We start from the raw sequence: 27,061 nt of genomic DNA on the forward strand, positions 1-27,061 counted from the left end.
TATTTACCCAAAAATATGAAAAATGGTCAACAAACCCAACACCTAGACAGGCAGGCCAATAAAAGAGGTCAACTCAACAAACTAGACAAAAAACCATGACTAATAAAACCTCAAACAAACATAAGATGAACTGATCTACTGAACTAACACATGAGGGAACTTAAATATCGGTTTAGTTAAACTATATTACACACAAGGGGAAGACAAAATGGCTGCCACATAACAAACTAACACAAAACAATTAAATAAACTCAAAACACCCCTCAGCAGTACTTCAGGTCCCTTAGCCCTTAACCACACCTTTTACCAACCAGGAAGGAGAAGCCAAACCCTAAAGTAACTCAAAGAGAAAGGTATTAATACAACAAAAGGGCATTTTGTTGATATGTGCACACTCCATATAAACATTGTAAGGTGTGATGGAAAAATAATCTAGTTTAAAAAAACAAACAATATATTGAATGATGAGGAAAATATATTTGAAGTAGTGACTACAAAGTAAAGTAAAGTGAAAAAAACTAGTGGTGAGGTGTGGATCTTACCATGTGTGGCTTGCCATCACAGTGATCTAATCTGATCGCTAAAACGACTGTTTTGTAAGTTTCTCTAACTTAACATTTATTTTCACCATGTGCAATTTTTGGTAAAAGTTAAGTAAAACTTGAGACAGGTTGTGTATTTCCTCACTTTATGGACTGAATGCATTGAAATGAAAAATGTTTCCACTGTTGCCATGCATCAATTGCCTGTTTGGTTAATTTGTTCTGACAACTGGAGTACATTTCTTGCAAAAACTTGAGCAAATGGGATGCTGGTTATATTTTGTGGTCAGAGCTCTAAACGGTGAGCAGCTGGCATTAGCCTCTGTGATGGTGGTGGATACCCCAGGCCTGAGGAACCCCAGACACTCTGCTGAAGAGCGAGGTGCCAGCTGGTCCGAGCTGTGTCACAACTACCTGCAAGAGCGGCTGCTGGAGTACTACCACTCACACAACTTCATACACTCACTGGAGAGATATGCACAGGTAACATGGAGCAATAAAACCACAAATTTATTTTAATTCATGTGATTTTATGTGATAGACTGACACATAAAGTAGTACATAATTGTAAGCTGGAAGGAAAAGGCTGCAAAGGTTTGCTGCAGTTACAGCTGCAAACCGTGTTGGGTACATCTTCACCAGCTTTGCACATCTAGAAACGGAAGTGTTTGCACATTTTTCTTTGCAAAATGGTTCAAGCTCAGTCAGATTTGATGGAGAGTCTCGGTTTTCAAGTCTCTCAAGTGTGTAGCTCTACCAAGACAACATGTGAAAAAGCTGAAGGGGTGTGTATACATTTGTAAAAGACTGCATGTGCTTTTATAGTAAAAGTTTTATGTCTTCTATTTTCAATATTTAACATAAGCAGCTAAATCTGCTGCTTTATGACATTCAGTAAAGTCGGTAATGAAAGTTTGTCATGTAGAGGCATTAAGCTAAAAACATCTAGTATTCAAAATTAGAAAAAGGGCACTGAGATGTCTGTTAAACATCTGGCTATGAAAACTGTAGGTAGTAAACACTCACTGGCCACTTTATAAGATACAAACTGCTTGTACCAAGTTGAACCCCCTTTTGCCTTCGGAAGATCAGAAGATGGTTATACTGTGGTCATAAAGGGATGGACATGGTCAGCAACAATATTCATGTGGGCTGTGGTCTTTAAATAATGCTCAGCCGGTACTAAAGGGCCCAAAGTGTGCAATGATAATATCCCCCGCAATGTTGCAGCCGAAATCCAGACTCATCAGAGCAGGAAACATTTTCTCCCGTTTTGATCAGCCTGAGAGAATTATACTTCAATTTTGTGCTCTACGTATTTACTATCTGTGTTAACAAGCTAGTGAGTGTATATACTGTATAGCCTAAAATGGACACATTAAAGAAAATGGACAACAGTTACTAAGACCTCATGGTATATAAACTGTTGTTAAAAGTTATTTCTCATGGATTTTTAGATTGACTTTTTTTTGAGTCTTCTGCATGTGTGCTCATTCAGCATTTTAGTCTTTTTTAACCTGTAGGTGTTAGAATCTACCAAAGAAATAAACACACAAAATGTGCATCTTTTGGCCAAAATGATGACTAAAATGTGTGAGTGCATTGACAAGAATGCTGTGACCTAAGAGCTCTGTGTTTTTGGTGCAGGAAGGGATTCATGTGGAGTTTGAGTGTCCTGAGAGCAGTTCTTCAGAGGTTGTGTCTGCCATTGATCAGTCGCCTCCGCAGGTACAGCTGCATGTAAAACACAGGAAAAATTAACTACACAGTTTCTTACCCTGCTCCCTGCACTTCATACATGATGTCTATGAAAACCCTCAGACACAAATGCAAATCTGTGACTTTGTTTGACCTTCCATCACATAAATAGAAGATAAACTGTGTTTTGTAAATTATATTTACTAATGTCTTTAAATAATTTAAATTATTGGTTCTCTTTTTAGAACTAGTTTCACCTCACACAGTTTTCCAAGTGGCACCATGCTGTTAAGACTTTATGAAACAGTTTTACTTTTTTATTTGTTTTGTTACAAAAAAGGTGTAGAAAAAGGAGTGCAGATGTTTAACTTTCCAAGTTGGAAAAACACACAGGAATGTCCCCTAAAGACACAACTCAGAGATAAAGAAGGGGGGTTTATCACAAATCTCCCACCTCAAAATCCAATATGGCTGCCCTTTAAAACATTGACAGCTTATTTTCCACTTCTGGTATTTTGTATCTTCTTAAGTCTTTCATGCCACAAATACATGTGTAACCTCTATTTTTAAGATTGTTCTTTTAGTGTTTGAATTCATAAAATGCTGAGACATTTATTGTTATTAGCTTGTTTGCTAACATAAATTAGCCCTGGCATTAAGTCCAACAGTTGGTAAATTCCACTCATTTTCTTGCTTCAAACCAGAAGATGGTTAAATTTGATGTTATTCTGTGATCTAAATTACGTATTCAGGGACAAATGGAACACAGTGTAAGTAGCCAATACTTGTTCTCAGTATTTATTGTATTTATTTACCTTTTGAAGAGCTGAATCCCAAAACCTACCTTTGATTCCTACATCATACCAACAGACGTGTAAGTGCGACCAGTGGTACTTGCATCATTGATGGTGAAGAGCCCTTCACTTCTTAGATTTGCTGTTCACATCTGAGAATATCTAAATGATAATGAAAATAAAATGACCACAGAAGACTCAAATTGTCAGACAGTCCTAATTAAATAAAAAAAAGCTGTCTAGTTGATTTTGCAGTGTGGTTATGTGTTTTAGGTCCGGGCAGCAGATGCGGACCCTCGAGGTCTGCTGTGGGTTCTGGATGAGGAGATGGTGACACCTGCCTCCTGTGAAAGTGTAGCCCTGGAGAGAGTCTTTCAGTATTACAGCAACACTGGTAAATATGAAACACACACACACAGAAACATACAGAAAGCCAGAGAGGATCCCTGTGTGTATGAGGAGAGCAAGAGCTGTCTGTAGCAAGTGTTTTCATTCAATGTTACATAATTCGAGTGTGTCTGTCCTTGCAGTACGTCAGTGTGAGCAGCCACTGCAGTGCGAGGTGAACCACCTGACAGGCTGTGACCCTGTCCGTTATGACCTCACCGGGTGGTTCAGTCGGATCCAGAACAACCCGTCCTCCCTCAATGCCATTACTCTGCTCCAAAACTCCACCATGTGAGTTTGGAAACCCAAAATTATCTGTGTTATGTCTGAATGTGGCTTTGTATTATATTTACATGCTTGAAGGCCAGTAGAAGATGGACAACCTGCCCCCATCTTTACTTATTTAGACAATATTCATTCATTATTTAAAAATCTCTCTGGCAGTTATTAGTACCCTAAAATATTTATTGTCCTAAAGATAGAATATTTGAAAGCTTGTTCCTGCAAGGTAATCCCTTATGGTCTCAAAAATAGATAGAAGTTTTCTGTTATTTATTGTTTTTGCTCTTTTTTTGTGAGATGTTTGGCTAGTAATGTTGTGATGAAATGACTCATTGTTCACCAAAAGGGTCCCAGCCTTACAGTACAACGTGCAAACTGCAAACAGAAAACCGACTGAAATTATTATGTCCCTTTGCGTATCTGCAATGAGCTTCCTTGGAAAGATTTGCTGCCTTAGGGAAAAATAATGTTCTTCCTACACGTTTAAACTGTAACAGAGACTTTGATCATTAACTATGCACTTTTTTTTTGACAGATTGAAAAATTCTGCAGCATAAGTATTTAAACATTTGGGCCACTGCTTCAGAATCAACACCAGTACAATTCAAGTGTGGCAGCAATGACCCAATAATAACATTGCTTAATCCCATGCTGTGCTATGCAAATGCTCTGTCTGCTCCGATGACGATTCTTTCACCTCGGCTCCAACTGACAGATTTTGACTCACATATTTATTCGTTTAGCTGGCATTTATTTGACCAGTTAATAATTCTCACAGACTCTTGATAGGGCATTGGTATTTCATGTCTAGATCGTTAAGTATAAAAAACATGATGATGGCATCACAGCAAATGCTCTCTGTCCTGACTCACCAGAAGTTTCACATTATTCATCCTTATAAACGTGTGTTATCCAAAACAGGGGCACATGGAAACATACTTTATTTCTTTATGTTTTGACCCACATAAGATGTTTTTAGATGTGCCACCATAGATGTAACAGTGAAGTGTGACAATGGATTTACTTACTTGTAAAGTGACATCCCCTGTTCTACTTGCAGTGTCTCCTGGATACACAATCTTAACATTAGTTTATATACAACCATTTATATAACCTGAAACATCACTTTATTTTATTGGGATTTTATGTTATTGATCAACAGAAAGTGGTGCATAGGTGTAAAGTGGAAGGAACGTAGAACAAGGTAAATCTGAAAAGGGTGGTGTGCATTTGTTTTCAGCCCCTCTGAGTAAACACATTACCTTTTTGCTGCAGTTACAGCTGCCAGTCTTTGGGGGTATGTCTCTACCAGTTTGCACATCTACAGATTGAAGTTTTTGCTCATTCTACTTTTCACAACAGCTCAGTTGGGTGGAGACTGTTTGTGTGCATCATTTTTTAAGTCTTGCCAGAGATTCTCATTTAGATTTAGGCTTGCACTTTGACTAGGCCGTTATGGCATATGTATATCCTTTGTGCAAAGTCTATTCCATTGTAGCTCTGACTGTATGTTCAGGGTGGCTGTCCTGCTGGCAGGTGAATCTCTGCTCTGGTCTTCACATCAACTCTGACCAACTTTTTTTTCCCTGCTAAAGAAAAGCACCCCACAGCATGATGCTGCCATTAGCATCAGCAGGGATAGGGTGTTCAGAGTTATGTGCACACCCAAATATACGGGTCCTTCTCAAAATATTAGCATATTGTGATGAAGTTCATTATTTTTCATAATGTCAAGATGAAAATTTAACATTCATATATTTTAGATTCATTGCACACTAACTGAAATATTTCAGGTCTTTTATTGTCTTAATACAGATGATTGTGGCATACAGCTCATGAAAACCCAAAATTCCTATCTCACAAAATTAGCATATCATTAAAAAGGTCTCTAAACGAGCTATGAACCTAATCATCTGAATCAACGAGTTAACTCTAAACACCTGCAAAAGATTCCTGAGGCCTTTAAAACTCCCAGCCTGGTTCATCACTCAAAACCCCAATCATGGGTAAGACTGCCGACCTGACTGCTGTCCAGAAGGCCACTATTGACACCCTCAAGCAAGAGGGTAAGACACAGAAAGAAATTTCTGAACGAATAGGCTGTTCCCAGAGTGCTGTATCAAGGCACCTCAGTGGGAAGTCTGTGGGAAGGAAAAAGTGTGGCAGAAAACGCTGCACAACGAGAAGAGGTGACCGGACCCTGAGGAAGATTGTGGAGAAGGGCCGATTCCAGACCTTGGGGGACCTGCGGAAGCAGTGGACTGAGTCTGGAGTAGAAACATCCAGAGCCGCCGTGTACAGGCGTGTGCAGGAAATGGTCTACAGGTGCCGCATTCCCCAGACCTGGGCTACAGAGAAGCAGCACTGGACTGTTGCTCAGTGGTCCAAAGTACTTTTTTCGGATGAAAGCAAATTCTGCATGTCATTCGGAAATCAAGGTGCCAGAGTCTGGAGGAAGACTGGGGAGAAGGAAATGCCAAAATGCCAGAAGTCCAGTGTCAAGTACCCACAGTCAGTGATGGTCTGGGGTGCCGTGTCAGCTGCTGGTGTTGGTCCACTGTGTTTTATCAAGGGCAGGATCAATGCAGCTAGCTATCAGGAGATTTTGGAGCACTTCATGCTTCCATCTGCTGAAAAGCTTTATGGAGATGAAGATTTCATTTTTCAGCACGACCTGGCACCTGCTCACAGTGCCAAAACCACTGGTAAGTGGTTTACTGACCATGGTATCACTGTGCTCAATTGGCCTGCCAACTCTCCTGACCTGAACCCCATAGAGAATCTGTGGGATATTGTGAAGAGAACGTTGAGAGACTCAAGACCCAACACTCTGGATGAGCTAATGGCCGCTATCGAAGCATCCTGGGCCTCCATAAGACCTCAGCAGTGCCACAGGCTGATTGCCTCCATGCCACGCCGCATTGAAGCAGTCATTTCTGCCAAAGGATTCCCGACCAAGTATTGAGTGCATAACTGTACATGATTATTTGAAGGTTGACGTTTTTTGTATTAAAAACACTTTTCTTTTATTGGTCGGATGAAATATGCTAATTTTGTGAGATAGGAATTTTGGGTTTTCATGAGCTGTATGCCAAAATCATCCGTATTAAGACAATAAAAGACCTGAAATATTTCAGTTAGTGTCCAATGAATCTAAAATATATGAATGTTAAATTTTCATCATTATATTATGGAAAATAATGAACTTTATCACAATATGCTAATATTTTGAGAAGGACCTGTATTATATTATTTGTTCTATTTGACCCATTAAAGTTTGTGATTGTAATTTCAAAAAATTTGGAAAGGTGGAAATTGAATACTTTTGCAAGGCACCATGCCTTCATACCAGATGTCTTTATTGAAGCATATGTTTTCTGGTTTATCATATATACTGTCCCATATAAAATGTAGAAATGTTAACTAAATTAAAAACAGACTTTTATAAATGTCACTAAAGTGATTTCCTGTAAACCATAAAACAATGTTCCTTTGATTTTTACTCATCAAGTGTTACTGTGTCACTGTACAGCCAGCTAAAATATACCAACAGGACTGTCCGCATTGTTTATACATCGTTCCATCCTTCATTTAAGTCCGTTTCCCACAGAAATGCCTTCATCAATTTGGATTACATCACTCATTGTTTTGTCAGAAATGATGAGCAGCTTCTCTCATTGCCTTTCTTAGAGAGGTTGTGAAGACCATGTTCACATCCAGAATCTCCCTGCCCCCTCTATATCGAGGCCTGGGCGGGTTGGAGGGTAGCAGTCAGCGTGCTCTTCAGAGAAATGGGACCATCCGGAAAACCTTCAGTGGCGGGATGGCAGCAATACGCAGACACTCCCAGTGTATAGCTGTGAAGCTGCAGGCTGTAAGTGTGACATTACTGTTGATATGTTCTAGGAATATTCCAGAAGTATTAGAACTTCCATTGTCTCACGTTTTGTCCTGCAGGATGCTCTGGTGAACCTGATCCGTCGAGCCAGGCCAGTGTTCCTGCAGTGTGTGAGTGCAAAGTCAAACGGTGGCAGTTTGGATGTCCCAGCTCTCAAAGCGCAGCTGCACTCCACTCAGATTCTGTCAGCCCTTCAGCTCTACCGCACAGGTTGGCATGCTCGTCTCAAAGGAGCTTCTGTCACAAACACAGTTCAGAGTTAAATGATCATGGCCAGCCAACAAAAATTATAATCAACAAGTATTATTCTACAAATAGTGCAACCCAGTTTGTTAAGTGGTTTTGGCCATTCTAAGTCAGTCATACTATTCCCCAAATACTCACTGCCCTTCCAAATATGGAAAATAGCATTACATTGACAAAATGGCCTGGCTGCACTTGTATATTTATCAAGTACGAGGACTCCTAAGCGCTTTACACTACAATCAGTCATCAACCCATTCATACAATAATTCACACACTGACAGTGTGCCCTGGGGCAAATATTTGGGTCCAATCTGTGGTGTACTAAAATTCAGTTATGACAAAAGTATGATAGATAAAGATAATTTGTAAAATTTAGCTTGATTCACATGAATATTGTCAAGAATTCTGTACGATGTACAAGAATCTATTAAGAGTACTGCACAAACATTAAGAATCAGTTAGGAGTCAGTTAATATGGTGAATGCTAATCATTTAAATCCATTACTATTCTTTAACATTTGTCGGATTTTCCATTAAGATTTAATAAAAAGTAATGAGGGACTAGCAGGAGTGAATATTATTTGAATGGTGACTGTTGATATTTAGAAGTTAAATGTTTTAAATGAAGTGACTGTTTTTGCCAATAAAATGTAAAAACTAAGGTGCTTGTGTTTGGGACATAAAATAAAAAAAATGTTTAATTTAGTTTCTGTATACATTTTACTGTTATTTTTGTTTGTTAGTTTTTTTTAACCTTTTTATTAAATATTTTCACTATTTCTTATTTTGTCCCTGAGTGGTCAAAATAATGCTTCACGAATACCCGATTTAGTTAAGAACATAAAGGACTGCCTAAAAAAACGATAATAATGTAAGAACTAACTGAGATATTTTGGATTTAGGTGTTCTGCAGAAACTTTTTGAGCAGCTCAAAATGTTTGCCATGAAATCCAGATGGCTCAAGCATTAGAGAACTGACTAAGAATAAAATATGAATCAGTTACGAATTCAGGAACTTGTTACTATTCAACTAAGAATCCTAAAATTTTGACATTCTTCGTGATTCATGGTAATCGTCCGGGTGCAATAGTCCAAGCCCCTCTAGACTGGGCACAGATTAAATTAGTTTCAATACATCTATACTGATAATAGTGAGCACAATATTACTTAATTCAAGAAGATATAAGCCAAAGGAAATTCATTTACCCACCAGTGCTGTAAGAATTTTACTCTTGATAAAATGGGTCCAAAAAAAGGACTTCAGCAAGAAGTCTAATATAAGGTGAAAATTAGTACTGCACAATATATCAATTAATCTTTACTCCAATATTAATATGTGCGATATCCAAATTGCAAAGGATTGTTTGGAGGTAAGTCATAATATTTCAAATGCCATGCATTAATACTTTGCATGCCAATAAATGACTTTGAAAGGACTCTCAATCTGCAAATGAACAGTAAAGAAGTCCTAAAAATAGTGTAGATTTATTGGTAGCTATAAAGTTACATGTTTTGGTTAGGAAAGGAGTTTTTGATTATTTTTATGATAACATAAATACAGACTTGCATAACTCCATAAAACACTACCCTATATACAGTACATATAGAAATAGCAACAGATTCTAAACCAATAAAAGAATTTAAGTATTCATCTAAAGTCCATATTTTCCAGTGTCTCTCTTTGTCTACAGGTTATCCAGAACACATGACAATCAGTGACTTCAGGTGCCATTTTCAGGCGTTATCTCCTCCGATTATGAAGCGTTACGCCTCAATCTTTGTCAGCCACAATGAGAGAAAGGTAGGAAAACAGGTCGCTGGAGTTCACATTTACAAAAAAAATCCAAACTCAAAATGAATCGACTTTTTTCTGCTCTATTAGGCGGTGGAGGAGTTGCTGGTTGAGCTGGACGTAGATAAAAAGAGCATCGTGGTTGGTGCCAGCAGGGTGAGAACATGTTTCAAACCATCAGACCTCAAAACAGGAAACAGTCAATAGTGATTTAAAGATATTTTTCTCTGTTGGGTCTAAGGTCTTTATGAAGAGAGGTATGCTACAATACCTGGAGCAGCAGAGGGATCAGCAGGTCACTGGTTGGCTGGTTTACCTACAGGCCGCCTGTAAAGGACACCTGGGACGTCAGAAGTATCGCAAGCTCAAGGTGAGTGTTGCTTCTGTCTAGCTCACTATGTTGGAGCTCCAGTCTGTATTCTAACACTATTCCACATAAATATCTATATTCTGTCAAATTACATCCACAAACTGATTGACCAACATGAAGTATAACATCTGTAAAGAAGAAAGGAAAATTTAACATGGTTTTCATTTTTTTCAAATATGTACATAGAAATGTTTTCAGCCTTTACTCTGACACCTCTCAATAAAATCCAGTGCAACAAATTTACTTCAGAAGTCACCTAATTAGTAAGTCCAGTCCACCTGTGTGTAATTGACCTTCAGCATGAATGCAGCTGTTCTGTGAAGGTCTCAGAGATTTGTTAAAGAAAATTAGTGAACAAACAGAATCATGAAGACCAAGGAACACAGCAGACAGGTCAGGGATGAAGTTGTGGAGAAGTTAAAAGCAGAGTTAGGTTATAAAACAGTATCCCAAGCTTTGAGCATCCCACAGAGCTCTGTTTGTCCATCATCTGAAAATGGGAAGCTGATGGCAAAACTGCAAACCTTCCAAGACATAGCCACCTATTGTATCTCTAAAGGAGCTGCAGAGATCCACAGCTCAGGTTTGTGAATCGCCCTGAATACACAATCACCACTGTGACACAAGGTTTTGGCACCATCATGCTTTGAGAAAATGTTTTCTTAAAAATTTTTAGGAAAGGCCCAGTCACATATATTAGGTGCAGGTCAGTTGCAACTGCCTCAGTGGCGGACTGTGGGGACACCCGCCTCAGGCGGCTGGCATGCCAACAGCATGCCATCATTGAAAGGAGTTCCACGATCTGCTGTGGTGCATACCAGAATGACAGTCCAATCCAGTCTGACACTACAAACACAGAGCATTTTTCCCGATGTTTCCTGTCGAATCACTACTTCATCATGCGTCAATGCTCCATCTATCTGTCACCTGGAGAGGGAGCTGCCTGATGGAGGGCATAGGTGATCTAGAGGAAGCTGAAGCTCACATCCCAGCATCAGGAGGGTTGTAAAATGGCCTGTCATAGTGTGTGCCGTTGCTGTGTAATGATGCAGAGTGCTGTTCTGATGAAAATGGGAGGTAATCTGCCAGGTATGCTCTGAGCCCCTTATTCAGGGTCTGGTTAAACTTCTCCGCACCGTCGTTGGCTTGAGGGTGGTAAAAGGTGGTTCTGAGGTGTTTGATATATCTCTCTTTCACAAAGGCAGCAAAGTCTGCCAAAATGAATTAGGGCCCAATTTCTGTGTTGTTGGCATCGGGCACACCCTAAAGAGGGATGGATGTTGTAAGCCACCAGGAGGGAGCGTTGTTGCTTAGTTTGCCACAGATGTTCACAGGGATGTGTGCCCACAGAGTCGATGGCCATGGCAGGGGTTGCAAAGTTGGCGGTGGTCGTACCACTGATAAGGCAAGCTGTGCAGTCTTTCACCATCATCACTCCCTGCCAGGCATAAAGTGTGTGGTGAAGTTATATGCCTTCAGCCTCTCTGATCCAGTGGTAAAGGTACTGTGGCTTGTGTCCGGATCCAAGCTGGGCAGGAGGGCTCAGGTGCAGGATGACATCGACATTCGAATAGAGTGGGCTCAGGGCATCTGCGGTCAGGCTGAACCCCACAAACTCAATTGCAGGTGTTGCGAAGATGCACTTCTCCCTGTTTAATGTGAGATTGTGACAAGCGAGGACATCAAGCACCCTGTAGAAGCAGCAATTGCGCCAAGGGCACATTGCTCCATGCACCACGATGTCATCCAGATGCACAACCTTGCCTTTGATACTGGCAAAGATGGTGTCCATGATCTTCTGGAAGAGGCTGGGGGCCTTGGTAAAGGTCGAGCTAAGAGAAGAATGTTGAGCCATTGAACCGGAGAGCTCCTCCACTGTGGGCAGTGGATTTATATCCAGAATCACTGCTTTATTCACCTGCCTGAGATCAACGCAGGGGTGCAGGCTTCTTGTCTTCTTTTTTGCCACCACCAGATTGGAGATCCAGGGCAAGGTCTCAACGTGCTCGATGATGCCAGCATCCAGGAATTTCAAAAGCTCAGCACTGATGTTATCACATACAGCGAGGAGCAGCTGATGCAAAGGTTGAATAATGGCACACAGCGTGATTGATGAGTGGCTGATAGTTGCAGGTAGTGAGGCAGCCCAGCCCATTAAATAGCAATGGCCAGCGGTGTTGCCAGGGTTTGTTCACCGACAGTATGGTGGTGTCTGTGTTGTCTGTTATGGAGGAGCCCAGGGCACAGAATAGGTCAAACCCGGTGAGATTGGCATCATGGCGAGACAACTGGGAAGTGAATCGCCAGGACAGTTCTGTAACCATAGCATACAGAGAAGGTGACGGTGTCAACCATGCTGATTTTGGTGTGTCCATTGCCATTCAGCGCCTTTGTGCCCACCTTGATTGTCTGTCAGGTAAAGAGCTGCCGGGCTGTCAACTCGAGCCGTTATGAATGTCTTGAATGACTCTTTCCAGTGGGGCTACAGAATTGGAAGCTCACAGGGCAGAACGAGGAATAGAGACAGAGGTGAGAACGAAAGCTCAATCTTCATCACCAAAGTTATATTTAGTAATACATGGATGACTGTGTGCCTACAGTATATATATATATATATATATATATATATATATATATATATATATATATATATGTACATATGTATGTATGTGTGTGTGTGTGTGTGTGTGTGTGTGTGTGTGTGTGTGTGTGTATGTATGTGTACCTGGACCTGTAATACTTTCAACCTGTTATCTGCTGAGCATCTTGGTCTTCAGCTTCACTGTAGCCTAAATAAGCAACAGACATCCTTGCTTTGTATATAGGTTTGTACATATCTATGCTTCCTCTCACTGTCTTTTCAACAGCTTACCTCAGATACATAAAATGTACAGCCACCTTTATTTATTATTTTCTTCTGTTGCCATAACAACATCTTCCTAGGTGGACTTCTCCGGCCCTCCACCCTGTGCTAAGATAAAAAAAAAAAAAAAAACTGATTCTGATTTATATTAACGCTGAAAAAAAAAATTTGTTGATCGATAAGGCGATAAATACCATTTAAATAAAATGTATTATAACAGAAATGAAGAGTTATTGATTCAGTACAATTCAGTTTATCTATATAGTGCCAATTCACAACACATGTCGTCTCAAGGCACTTTACAAAGTCAATTCAATCGAATCATACAGATTTCAAGTCAGGTACATTCATTCCAATTAATCCTAACTATCAAACAATGCAGTCAGATTTAGTTTATTATTCAAACTGGTTAAAAAGTTTCCAATCAAATGAAACACTGCAGATTGCATTGAGTCGGTGACTTGCAGCCTTCAATCCTCCTGGATGAAGATGTAGAGAGAGTGGACAGTCACTGTTGTTGACTTTGCAGCAATCCCTCATAATGAGCAAGCATGTAGCAACAGCGGAGAGGAAAAACTCCCTTTTAACAGGAAGAAACCTAAAGCAGAACCAGGCTCAGTGTGAGCGGCCATCTGCCACAACCAACTCGGGGTTTGAGAGAACAGAGCAGAGACATAAAAAGAACACAGAAGCACTGATCCAGGAGTACTTTCTATGGGAAAGAAAAGTGAAACTTATACAACACAATTTAATTGGTTATATACACGATGAACATCATTACATCTGTCCAATAACGTGTTATATTGCCTCTCTCAAACCAGAGATTTGTAAGACGTAAATTTAATGAATGCATAGAGCATTTTACAACACCTTGAGTTAAAACTCTGAACTTATAACCTCCTCTGGGCCTGTGCTTGTTTCCCCGGTGGTTTAGTTGGGCTCCAATAGATCCACCCTCTTAACATTAAATCTCAAATGTTCAGCTTATCATAGCTAATGCATGTGCGTTATGCATGTGCGTTTTTCCAGGTGCAACAAATGGCAGTAAGGTGTCTGCAGAGGAACCTGCGGGTTCTGAAGGTTGTAGCCAAATGGGGCTGGTGGAAACTCTTCTGCAGGGTGCGTCCATTACTTGATGTCAACATGGACAACGAAAGGCTCAGAGCCATGGAGGTAAATCCATCCATCTATTGTCAGTTCACTGTACTTTTTTTGTTTACTAGTTATTTTGTTTGTAGGCATATACAGATGACATGCAGTAGCATCATTGTATGTGCACAGCAAAATAAAACCATGTTTTACCAGGCAAATAAAGAATGCCACTGAGAGACTCTAATGAGTCCTCTCTCTCATCACATACTGTAGATGGGGCACTATCAGTTTTCTTACCCAGCTTTCCGTTAAGGTGCAGAGGATCATGACCTTTGAAGCTGCTGACAATGTAATTACCATTTTTGTTCAGTTAGCCTTGGTCCTAATGAAAACATTTCAGTTTATTAATCATGAATTCTCCACTGTAAAAACATGCAGCAAGGACAGGATTTTTGAAATAAGCCATCCACTGTACTTTGACATTTCTACCAAAGGTCCAGCTGATAGAGTTGCATAGTTAGTAAAATAAATCTTGCCTGCATTTACTGTATTTAGTTTACTTTACAACAATCTCACATAAAAAGGGCACATTGGTTCTTGGAAACTAGACCTTAGACTATCTATTTGAACAATAAAGCTGTTAGTGAGGGTTGGTGGTTTTACTCCACTGCCTCTACAAGAACAAATTACAGCCTCTCAAAAAAAATTCTCACTCGCTTTTCAGGTCAGAAAAAACAAAACAGATCATTGAAATATTTTTCTCTAGATTTATTTTACACGCAGCTAACTCATAAAGTCAAGAGAAACCACATGAGCTACTAATTTGCCAGTGTGATTTGGATCATTGTCCATTTGGAAGACCCATCCTTAACTTCCTGGCTGATGTCTTAATATTTTTTCTTCAATATTTCCACATAATGTTCTTTCCTCATGACGTCTTCTATTTTGTGAAGTGCACCAGTCCCTCATGCAGTAAAACTCCTCCACAACATAATGCTGTCATCATTATACATCACACTTGGGATGTCTTTCTCAGGCTTTAAAGCGTCTCTCTTTTACCTCAAAATGTAACAATGGTTATTTTGACCAAACAATTCAATTTTCATTTCATAAGACCACGGAAAATGTCTCTTTTTTTATTCTGGCACTCAGCAAACAGTAATTATTTTTGTAATCCTAACTGACCTAATATAGCAAACATTCAGTTGGATTCATCTGCGTTGAAAAGCTGGGCTCCAGGGGTCCCAGGCCTGGAGATATTTCGAAAAGCCCCGGATCTTATGAAGGAAGGCAATTAAGCCCCTGCATTACAGCCCCTAAATATCATTAGCATTCCATATGTTTATAAGTTGATTTGTTTGCTTTTATTTTTAATTTTATATGAGACTTCTACTGCATAAAGCCTGTTACTATACACTCTATAAACCAATAATAAATCAATGATTTCACCAATGATAAAAAACAAAAAAGAGCAGGTAATTTACTCTGATGTGGCCCTACATGATATGAACCCTATTGGTTCAGGATGCCTCTGCTTGGATTTAATGCCAAATATTTGTGACATAAGACATAGCTATTGTTCTTTAAAGTACTCGTATTCATCATCTTCCGCTTTATCCGGGACCGGGTCGTGGGGGGAGAAGACTCAGCAGAGACACCCAGACATCCCTCTCCCTAGACACCTCCTCCAGCTCCTCCGGGGAAGCCCAAGGCGTTCCCAGGCCAGCCGAGAGACATAGTCCCTCCAGTGTGTCCTGGGCCGTGTTCTGGGCCTCCTCCCGGTGGGACGTGCCTGGAACACCTCCCAAGGAAGGCGTCCAGGAGGCATCCGGTATAGATGCCTGAGCCACCTCAGCTGGCTCCTATCTCCCAGCCCGGCCACCCTACGGAGGAAGCTAATTTCAGACGCTTGTATCGGGGATCTCGTTCTTTCGGTCATGACCCAAAGTTCATGGCCATAGGTAAGGGTAGGAACGTAGACCGACCGGTAAATCGAGAGCTTCGCTTTTCGGCTCAGTTCTCTCTTCATGACAACGGACCGGCACAACACCCACATTACTGCGGCAGCAGCACTGTCTGTTGATCTCCCACTCCATTCTTCCCTCACTCGTGAACAAGACCCCGAGGTACTTGAACTCCTCCACTTGAGGCAGGAACTCCCCTCCAACCTGAAAAGGACAAACCACCCTTTTCCTGTCGAGAACCATGGCCTCGGACTTCAAGGAACTGATCTTCATCCAAGCCACTTCACACTCGGCTGCGAACCGCCCCAGCGCACGGAGCACCCCCCACAGAACACCACGAGGGACAAAGTCGTATGCCTTCTCCAGGTCCACAAAACACATGTGAACCGGTTGGGCAAACTCCCACGAACCCTTGAGTACCCTGTAAAGGGTATAGAGCTGGTCCAGTGTTACACGGCCGGGACAAAAACCACACTGCTCCTCCTGAAGCCGAGGTTTGACTATCGGCCGGACTCTCCTCTCCAATACCCTGGCGTAGGCCTTACCAGGGAGGCTGAGGAGTGTGATCCCCCTGTAGTGGGAACACACCCTCTGGTCACCCTTCTTATGAAGGGTCTGTCAGTCCACAGGCACTGTCCCCGACCGCCACGCAATGTTGAAGAGGCGTGTTAACCATGACAGCCCCACAACATCCAGAGACTTGACGTACCCAGGGCGGATCTCATCCACCCCTGAAGCCCCGCCACCGCGAAGCTTTTTAACTACCTTGGTGACTTCAGCCTGGGTGATGAAAGAGTCTAACCATGAGACCCCAGACTCTGTTTCCACCATGGAATGCGTGATGGCAGGATTGAGGAGATCCTTAAAGTACTCCTTCCACCTCCCGATAATGTCCCCAGTCGAGGTCAGCAGCCTCCCACCCCCACTGTAAACAGTGGTGGCGAAGCACTGCTTCCCCTTCCTTAGGCGCCGGATGGTTTGCCAAAATTGCTTCGAGGCCAACCGGTGGTCCTTCTCCATGGCCTCACTGAACTCCTCCCAGGCCTGGGTTTTTGCCTCTGCCACAGCCCGGGCCGCGGCATGCTTGGCCTCATGGTACCCGTCAGCTGCCTCAGGAGTCCCACAAGCCAACCACAGCCGATAGGACTCCTTCTTCAGCTTGACTACTTCAACTACCTTCGACACCCTTACTACTGGTGTCCACCACCGGGTTCGGGGATTGCCACCGCGACAGGCACCGCAGACCTTATGGCCGCGGCTACGGGCAGCAGCATCGACAATAGATGCGGAGAACATGGTCCACTCGCACTCTATGTCTCCAACATCCCCCGGAATCTGGTCAAAGCTCTCCCGGAGGTGGGAGTTGAATACATCCCTGGCCAAGGGCTCTGCCAGACGTTCCCAGCAGACCCTCACTATGCGCTTGAGCCTGCCCAGTCTGTCCGGCTTTCTCCTCCTCCGGGGGATCCAACTTACCACAACAAAGTCGATCATCGACCTCCTGCCAAGAGTGTCCTGTGCCAAGTGCACTGATGGACACCCTCATGCTTGAACATGGTGTTCATTATGGACAATCCGTGACTAGCACAGAAGTCCAACAACGAAACACCACTTGATTCAGATCAAGGAGACCATTCCTCCCGATCACGCCTCTCCAAGTGTCACTGTCGTTTCCCACGTGGGCATTGAAGTCCCCAGCAGAACAATGGAGTCCCCGGGAGGGGCACTATATAGCACTCCTGACAGGGACGCCAAGAAAGCCGGGTACCCCGTACTACCGCTCGGCCCGTAGGCCAAAACGACAATCAGAGACCTGTCCCCAACCGGAAGGCGCAGGGATCCGACCCTCTCATCCACTGGGGTAAACTCCAACACGAGACGGCTGAGCTGGGGGGGAACAAGCAAACCCATCCTAGCACGCTGCCTCTCCCTGTGGACCACTCCAGAGTAGAAGAGAGTCCAGCCCCTCTCGAAGAGATGGGTTCCAGAGCCCACGCTATGCGTGGAGGTGAGCCCGACTATTTCTAGTCGATATCTCTCAACCTCCTGCACAAGCTCAGGCTCCTTCCCCCCCAGCGAGGTGACATTCCATGTCCCTAGAGCCAGCCTAAACATCCGGGGATCGGGTCGCCGAGGTCTCCACCTTCGTCCGCCACCCAATCCGCTTTGCACCGGTCCCTCACGGTTGCCCCTGCAGGTGGTGGGCCCACTGGGGGATGGCCTCGCGTCTCTCATTCGGGCTTGGCCCTGCTGGGTCTCGCGAGGAACCCAGCCACCAGGCGCTCTCCGACGAGTCGCGACCCCAGGCCTGGCTCCAGGGTGGGACCCCGCTCTGCCGTACCGGGCTACATCACGTACCTTGATGTAATAGTCCTCATGAGGGTGTCTTGAACCGCTCTTTGTCTGACCCGTCACCTTGAGCCTGTTTGTCATGGGAGACCCTACCAGGGGCATTTAAGCCCCAGACAACATAGCCTCTAGGATCATTCAAGCACTCAAACCCTCCCACCACGTTAAGGTGGCGGTTAAAGGAGGGGTGTTCTTTAAAGTGACTGTCTAAAACATGCAATGACTTTAGAAAACCAACAAAAAGATGCTTAGCTTGAAAGAAATAACAGCACTCAGCTGCAGCAACGTCTGCATTTCCTGACAGATACGTCTAACAGGTAATGTTATTGAAAGGCAGAATGAAGAAGTAACAATAAAAAAAAGCAATTTATTCAGTAAATGTTTGCGACATACTTTAAAAGATGTTTCTGTCTCTGTAAAAAACTTCTCTTTCATTTTTTTAAAGGATGAGGTATCAGCTCTGAGGCGCCGCCTGGAGAAATCAGAGAAGGAGAGGAATGAGCTGAGGCAGACAGCAGACAACCTGGAGACCAAGGTTTGAGCTGGAACACACACACAACATACACACACATGCACACACACATACACTCATTGCTATTATTGTGATCTAAATGTGTAGGTTACAGCTGTGACATCTGAGCTAAGTGATGAGCGTTTTCGTGGAGATGCAGTGGGTCAGGCTCTGGATGTGGAGAGGACAGAGAGACTTCGACTAGGCAAAGAAAACAAAGACCTTCTGGTGGGCCCTCTAACAAAGTGTTCTAATACTGAATACCTGGGAGATGACATTTAGCTAAATGACGTCCTCCTAGGTGTACTGATCGCTGTTTACTTTAATTTCATGATACAACAGATATCTTAGTGATTTCATTCTATTTGCTGTTCAATTTGTGACTTCCTAAGGCTCGACTGGACCAGTTTAAAGTTACCATGGAATCCCTTGAGAAGAAGCTGGAGGAGGAGAAGCAGAAAGCTCAAGTTGCTGCAAGTCACAGAGGAGCTGCAACAGGTATAGGAGAATCCCCTGCTGGCAAAACAACAACAGAAACTACTTCCAATGAAATACATTGAAGATTGGTTGTTTAATAACAAAATGTGAAAAAGGGAGAAAACCTTTGGATGGGATCATGGAATCTAAAAAAAATTAACTGAGGTATTGTGAACAAACAAATTTAGTAGTAGAAAAAAGGCAATTTTTGAATGAAAAAGTAGGTTTTAACACAGGCATTTTGTTCCTGTGGCTCAAGGTATAAATACTAAAACTTTCTTACTAAAAGGTTTTTGACCTGACCTGTGGAACACCTGACAGGACAAAGTTATAATGAACTGAGACTCAGACATCTCAGCCTGACAAATTCAGACCCATGTGCCCCATCATTCAGAGAGTGAACTCGCCATGGAGCTGGATTGCTGCCAGACAGAGGTGGAATTTGTCCGCAGACGACTGAAACAGACGGAGGAAAAGCTGGGGACTGAGAGGCAGACCAGACAACAGCTCGATACCAAGGTGAGAAAGGACATGTTGACGTACATGGCAGCACTGAAAGCAGATTAAATGTCTCAAGGTAATAGCCCTTGTGTGTGTATGTGTGTGTAGGTGGGAACGCTGCAGGCCCAGCTGGAGCAGTCCCGCAGGAGCACTTCAGATCTAAAACGTCACTGTCGCCGGGTGACCTCCGACCTTCAGGATGCCAGAGTACTCAGTGACGCTCTGCAGAGTCGCATGCATGAACTGGAGCGCAAACAGAGAAGGTTCACCTTCTCCTCAGTGTTTCTTTTTTGTTAAACTTATAAGAAGAAGATATCCTCTTGTTGCCATACATTACTCTGTATATAATCTCTGGTTGTTTAATGAAGAAATATTGTGTGTTAATAGTGTTTCATAATGACCTAATGTTCCCTGGCTGATGATCTGAAAGATGTTCACTTTGTGTCTCTGTCTGCTTTTTATGTGTGTTTTTCGTATTGGTGCAGATTTGATAATGAGTTGGCCCAGGCTCTGGAGGAGGCCAACAATGAGAAAGAGCAAAAGGACAAAGCCTTGCAAGAGAATTCAGCTCTGGGGACTGAAGTATTCAACCTGCGCCGCAACCTACAGGTATGTTTGGATGCTTTTGTTTTTATAAGAAGCCTAATGCTCTACATACAGTGGGGAGAACAAGTATTTGATACACTGCCAATTTTGCTGATTTTCACACTTGCAAACCATGTAGAAGTCTTTAATTAGTATCATAGCTACTCTTCAACTGTGAGTGATGGAATCTAAACAAAAATCTGCAAAATCACATTGTGTGATTTTAAGGAATTAATTTGCATTTTATTGCATTACAAGTATTTGATACATCAGAAAAACATATCTTAAAATTTGGTATAGAAACCTTTGTTTGCAATTACATACATCAGACGTTTCCTGTAGTTCTTGACGAAGTTTGCACACACTGCAGCAGGGATTTTGGACCACTCCTCCATACAGATTTTCTCCAAGTTTTTGTCTCATCAGACCACATGACCTTCTCCCATTCCTCCTCCGGATCATCCAGATGGTCCTTGGCAAACTTCAAATGGGCCTGGACATGTGCTGGCTACAGCAGGGGCACCTTGAGTGCGATGCAGGATTTTAATCCATGGCAGCGTAGTGTGTTACTAATGGTCTTACTTGACACTGTGGTCTCTTCAGGTCATTGACTAGGTCCTGCTGTGTAGTTCTGGGCTGATCCCTCACCTTCCTCATTATCACTGATGCTCCACAAGGTGAGATCTTTCATGGAGCCCTAGATTGAGGGAGATTGACCGTCATCTTGAACGTCTTCCATTTTTTTATAATTGCGCCAACAGTTGTTGCCTTCTCACCAAGCTGCTTGGCTGATTTCCTGTAGCCCATCCCAGCCTTGTGAAGGTTTACTATTTTGTCCCTGATGTCTTTGCACAGCTCTCTGGTCTTGGCCATTTTGGAGAGGTTGGAGTTTGTTTGACTGTGTGGACAGGTGTGTTTTATACAGATAACGAGTTCAAACAGGTGCAGTTAATACAGGTAATGAGTGGAGAACAGGAGGGCTTCTTAAAGAAGAACTAACAGGCCTATATATATATATATATATATATATATATATATATATATAATCTGTGATAAATTCAAGCTCCTCTGGCTCTTCCCAGTAGTCCTACAGCCATTTGCAGAAATATACCGGTACCGATCAGAAACAACCAATCAGAGCCAGGGGGAATGTCTTAGCAGTGTCAGTCATGTACTCGCTGCTCACACCCCTACCCCTCTGGGCGCGTCCATGGTTTAAACTATAGATTGCTGGTGTGCTGCAGCCATGCTAATGGCGGAGAAACAACTAACGTTACAGGAAAACTGCCAATTTCTTGAGTGGCATCTGCCCAGAAAACAAAGACAGGTAAACAGAAGAAGACAGATGACTAAAAGCAAGCTGTGCATTCACGATAAACTCCGCTGTGGGGGAGGAGCTGTGGAGGGAGGGTGTAGCACAGGAGACACCAAGGGGAGGGACCTGTAAGGTGTGCTTATTTAAATTTTCAGGCTAAGTCCAGGGTTTTCTCAAAACTCCCTAATGCAGCTTTAAAGTATTTTTCATTAAGGTCCACATTTCTGTAAAAAAATTTCTTTTACTGGTTTGATGTAAAATTCTAATCTTAAATGTTGTGTTTTCAATAGCTGTTAGTAGAAAATCATCATAATAAAGGAATAAAGGCTTGAAAATGTGTGTAATAAATCCATAAAACGTGTTTCGCAAGTGATGGAGTTACTGAAATAAATGAACTTTTCAATATATATTGAATATGACTGTATTTTTACATGCGCAGGTATGTTTTTAGATTGTAGTACAGAGTGATGGTATGTACAGGTCCTTCTCAAAATATTAGCATATTGTGATAAAGTTAATTATTTTCCATAATGTCATAATGAAAATTTAACATTGATATATTTTAGATTCATTGCACACTAACTGAAATATTTCAGGTCTTTTATTGTCTTAATACGGATGATTTTGGCATACAGCTCATGAAAACCCAAAATTTCTATCTCACAAAATTAGCATATCATTAAAAGGGTCTCTAAACGAGCTATGAACCTAATCATCTGAATCAACGAGTTAACTCTAAACATCTGCAAAAGATTCCTGAGGCCTTTAAAACTCCCAGCCTGGTTCATCACTCAAAACCCCAATCATGGGTAAGACTGCCGACCTGACTGCTGTCCAGAAGGCCACTATTGACACCCTCAAGCAAGAGGGTAAGACACAGAAAGAAATTTCTGAACGAATAGGCTGTTCCCAGAGTGCTGTATCAAGGCACCTCAGTGGGAAGTCTGTGGGAAGGAAAAAGTGTGGCAGAAAACGCTGCACAACGAGAAGAGGTGACCGGACCCTGAGGAAGATTGTGGAGAAGGGCCGATTCCAGACTTTGGGGGACCTGCGGAAGCAGTGGACTGAGTCTGGAGTAGAAACATCCAGAGCCACCGTGCACAGGCGTGTGCAGGAAATGGGCTACAGGTGCTGCATTCCCCAGGTCAAGCCACTTTTGAACTAGAAAAAGTGGCAGAAGCGCCTGACCTGGGCTACAGAGAAGCAGCACTGGACTGTTGCTCAGTGGTCCAAAGTACTTTTTTCAGATGAAAGCAAATTCTGCATGTCATTCGGAAATCAAGGTGCCAGAGTCTGGAGGAAGACTGGGGAGAAGGAAATGCCAAAATGCCAGAAGTCCAGTGTCAAGTACCCACAGTCAGTGATGGTCTGGGGTGCCGTGTCAGCTGCTGGTGTTGGTCCACTGTGTTTTATCAAGGGCAGGGTCAATGCAGCTAGCTATCAGGAGATTTTGGAGCACTTCATGCTTCCATCTGCTGAAAAGCTTTATGGAGATGAAGATTTCATTTTTCAGCACGACCTGGCACCTGCTCACAGTGCCAAAACCACTGGTAAATGGTTTACTGACCATGGTATCACTATGCTCAATTGGCCTACCAACTCTCCTGACCTGAACCCCATTGAGAATCTGTGGGATATTGTGAAGAGAACGTTGAGAGACTCAAGACCCAACACTCTGGATGAGCTAAAGGCCGTTATCGAAGCATCCTGGGCCTCCATAAGACCTCAGCAATGCCACAGGTGCAAAAGGATTCCCGACCAAGTATTGAGTGCATAACTGTACATGATTATTTGAAGGTTGACGTTTTTTGTATTAAAAACAATTTTCTTTTATTGGTCGGATGAAATATGCTAATTTTGTGAGATAGGAATTTTGGGTTTTCATGAGCTGTATGCCAAAATCATCCGTATTAAGACAATAAAAGACCTGAAATATTTCAGTTAGTGTGCAATGCATCTAAAATATATGAATGTTAAATTTTCATCATGACATTATGGAAAATAATGAACTTTATCACAATATGCTAATATTTTGAGAAGGACCTGTATATCAGTTTACTGAGAATTAATTTACTTAAAGTGTATTAATACAGACACTTTACATAGGCCAACCGGAAGTAAGTGGGGTCTGAATAAAACATTTTCAGAAGATGGAGAAGAGATTACAAACAGTAGTTTGAATTTGACTGCATTTGCACGTTTAAGCAGAACTGCTAGAGAGATTTGTACGTTAATGTGTTACTAGTTGAAAAATCCAAATCATTAGTCCAGAATTCTCAAGATATTTCAGTGTTTAGTTTATCAAAATGTTAAATAAATCTGTTATTATTAATGTTTTATTACTTATTCTAATTTGTTAAGGCAGATGAAGCTAAATTTTAATTTGAAATTATACTGGGATAATTATCGCGAAAAATTGCGATAGAAAAAGATTTTTACCCATATCGCCCAGCCCTGCTTAAAGAGTTTACTTTATACCAAAATCTTGTTTGTACTGCATTTCTGTAGTTGGAGCACCACCAGCCTCCAAATTTCTGTGTGTGTGTTTTTTCCTGTATTTACAGGACAGCCAGTCAGAGGTGAGTCGTCTGCAGAAGCAGAAGGAGGAGTTGTGCGCTCAGATCAGAGACCTCAGCCTGCCGGTTGATCTTGCCTCAGACTCAGTCCCTGACATGAAGAAACAGATTCGCCTCCTTGAGAGCCAAGCAAGCGATAGAGCTGAAGAAATGACCAAACTCTCTGCTCAAATTCAGCAGCAGCAGCAGGTGCTCAGAGTGCACACTGAAAGGATAACACACACCTTTCTGCTCACTATCTCACCTCATCTGCATCTTTTATCTAACAGATCCACATGCGGTTTGAGATAGAGATGGAGAGGATGAAGCAGATGCATCAGAAGGAGTTGGAAGACAAAGACGAAGAGTTGGAAGATGTCCACAAGTCCTCTCAAAGACGGGTGGGTGTAACATATAGGTGGTGCATATTTAACTGTTAAACAGACGTTGACTCAAATGTCTCCTCCGGATTCAATAAAAAAAACATAACCAGAGTCTTTTTTATTTTGTATTGGTTCTTATGTATACTCATGACAATCACTTCTTCCAAAAAGTACTTATTTACTTATTGGAAATTGCTTGCGATAGTTGCATATGGTATTATATCATGTTAGAATAGATGATTTCATCCCACACTACTTCTAATTCTTTATCAGAACCCAACAATATTCTGAATTATTCACACTTTTAAAAGGCTAACAATGTTTATTAGCCACCTGTATGTTGTCAGAAGCCTTGAAAACTCTTTTGTTTTGTCCGTCCATCATCAGTATCCATTCATTTGTTTACAAGTTTTTTATTCATATTCAAAGGAAATATCTGCAGTAAACTGTGAGGTGACCCAGACTGTTTCCATTAGTTAGACTCTACATCCACAGCTTGGATGACACCAAACCCTGAAAAACAGCACCACACCATAATCACTTGGCACATTTTAGGCGGCAAGTACAGTTCTTCTGTTAATCTGCCAGACCCAGAGTCTATCAGATCACTTGATCACTCTAGAGAACATGTCTCCACTGCTCTAGAGTCCAGTTGTGGTACGCTTTACACCACTGCATCCAACACTTTACATTGTACTTGGGTATGTACAGTTTGCTCTTCTTTGGAAACCCATTCCACAAAGGTCTCTACACAATGTTTTAAGCTTATCTGATGAAGTATGTGCCTCTGTAACTATTGACTCTGCAGGAAGTTGGTGTCTTCTGCACACTGAGTGCCTCTGCATTTGCCCACTAGGATATTTCATGAAAGGATTTATTGCACAAAGGCATCCTACTATCTACCACACTTGATTTCATTGAGCTCCTGAGAGCAAGCTTTTATTTAACAAATGTTTACAGAAGCAGTCTGCATGTGTAGGTGCTGGATTTTATACAGATCTGTGATCACCTCAGCAGTTTGGCCTGCCTTTTTATTCAGTTTTAAGTTTACTTCTGTTTTTCAGCTCCTACTATAAAACGTTAAAGACTGTCTTGGAGTTCTTTATAATTTTTCATTTACAGGTCCTTTTCAAAATATTAGCATATTGCGATAAAGTTCATTATTTTCCATAATGTCATGATGAAAATTTAACATTCATATATTTTAGATTCTTTGCACACTAACTGAAATATTTCAGGTCTTTTATTGTCTTAATACGGATGATTTTGGCATACAGCTCATGAAAACCCAAAATTCCTATCTCACAAAATTAGCATATTTCATCCGACCAATAAAAGAAAATTGTTTTTAATACAAAAAACGTCAACCTTCAAATAATCATGTACAGTTATGCACTCAATACTTGGTCGGGAATCCTTTGGCAGAAATGACTGCTTCAATGCGACGTGGCATGGGTTTTCATGCTAATTTTGTGAGACAGGAATTTTGGGTTTTCATGAGCTGTATGCCACAATCATCCGTATTAAGACAATAAAAGACCTGAAATATTTCAGTTAGTGTGCAATGAATCTAAAATATATGAATGTTAAATTTTCATCATGACATTATGGAAAATAATGAACTTTATCTCAATATGCTAATATTTTGAGAAGGACCTGTATATTCTATTAAGCTTTTAGTCAAAAAACAGCAATGCAGCTGGAAGAAAGTCATTAAAGCTCAGTTTTTTGTAGATTTCCTTTCTTTATCCAAATATGTTATGTGATGCCATCCACTCCTACATCTAAAACTGCTGAAAACATCAGGGTACATAAAGAAAGGTCATTAATTGAATTTGGATGATTAATCTAAAGGCCTAGGAGATATTAGGTTGTTTTTATATACACTTCTCCAAAGACCCAAAGACAATGCTTTTTTTTAATCAATATGTAACTTCCATGTGGGAAGGTCATCCATATTCATAATGTATGTTTGTGTGTGGATATGTACAGCTGAAGCAGCTAGAGATGCAGTTGGAGCAGGAGTATGAGGAGAAGCAGATGGTGATTCATGAGAAGCATGACTTGGAGGGACTCATTGCAACTTTGTGCGAGCAGGTAAGCCCCCTCCCAAACACATATACAGATACCCCACAAGCCTATCAGATTCAATATAACACAGATACCATGTCTATATGTGAAACCTCACACTCTTGCAGACGTTTTTTGTCGTAAAAGGGTTCCATTGAAGCCCTGAAAGGCAAGCAAAGAATAATGCATTTTTAAGAGGGTAATCTTAGTGTTGCTTTATTTTGCCACTAGGGGCTTTTTTGTCAATTCAGCCCTGTTGTTTTAGAGTGTTGAATCTTAGAGTTTCAAGCGACATCAGTCATATTATAACTGATACATGGAATTAATTTTGAAAGTAATGTTTCATTTGTATATCATTAAGGTCTGTAACGATATTTTTTTATCAAA

General features: G+C 41.7%; 1 protein-coding gene across 2 annotated transcripts in view; it reads left to right on the forward strand.

The window, feature by feature from the left end:
• LOC124873001 (unconventional myosin-XVIIIb-like) overlaps nt 1-27,061 on the forward strand; it is an 82,810-nt gene that overhangs the window by 21,460 nt on the left and 34,289 nt on the right. For both annotated transcript variants that reach the window (XM_047373458.1, XM_047373460.1), the window contains exons 15-33: nt 833-1,025; nt 2,190-2,270; nt 3,308-3,428; nt 3,565-3,712; nt 7,394-7,577; nt 7,661-7,811; nt 9,539-9,648; nt 9,730-9,795; nt 9,881-10,009; nt 13,902-14,045; nt 18,723-18,812; nt 18,897-19,016; nt 19,181-19,286; nt 19,660-19,784; nt 19,875-20,029; nt 20,252-20,375; nt 24,231-24,431; nt 24,512-24,622; nt 26,597-26,701. In XM_047373458.1, coding sequence (XP_047229414.1) covers nt 833-1,025; nt 2,190-2,270; nt 3,308-3,428; nt 3,565-3,712; nt 7,394-7,577; nt 7,661-7,811; nt 9,539-9,648; nt 9,730-9,795; nt 9,881-10,009; nt 13,902-14,045; nt 18,723-18,812; nt 18,897-19,016; nt 19,181-19,286; nt 19,660-19,784; nt 19,875-20,029; nt 20,252-20,375; nt 24,231-24,431; nt 24,512-24,622; nt 26,597-26,701 — 2,464 coding nt within the window. The remainder of the gene's footprint in view (nt 1-832; nt 1,026-2,189; nt 2,271-3,307; nt 3,429-3,564; nt 3,713-7,393; nt 7,578-7,660; nt 7,812-9,538; nt 9,649-9,729; nt 9,796-9,880; nt 10,010-13,901; nt 14,046-18,722; nt 18,813-18,896; nt 19,017-19,180; nt 19,287-19,659; nt 19,785-19,874; nt 20,030-20,251; nt 20,376-24,230; nt 24,432-24,511; nt 24,623-26,596; nt 26,702-27,061) is intronic.

This window comes from Girardinichthys multiradiatus, chromosome 8 (assembly GCF_021462225.1).
Source record: "Girardinichthys multiradiatus isolate DD_20200921_A chromosome 8, DD_fGirMul_XY1, whole genome shotgun sequence".
NCBI lineage: Eukaryota > Metazoa > Chordata > Actinopteri > Cyprinodontiformes > Goodeidae > Girardinichthys > Girardinichthys multiradiatus.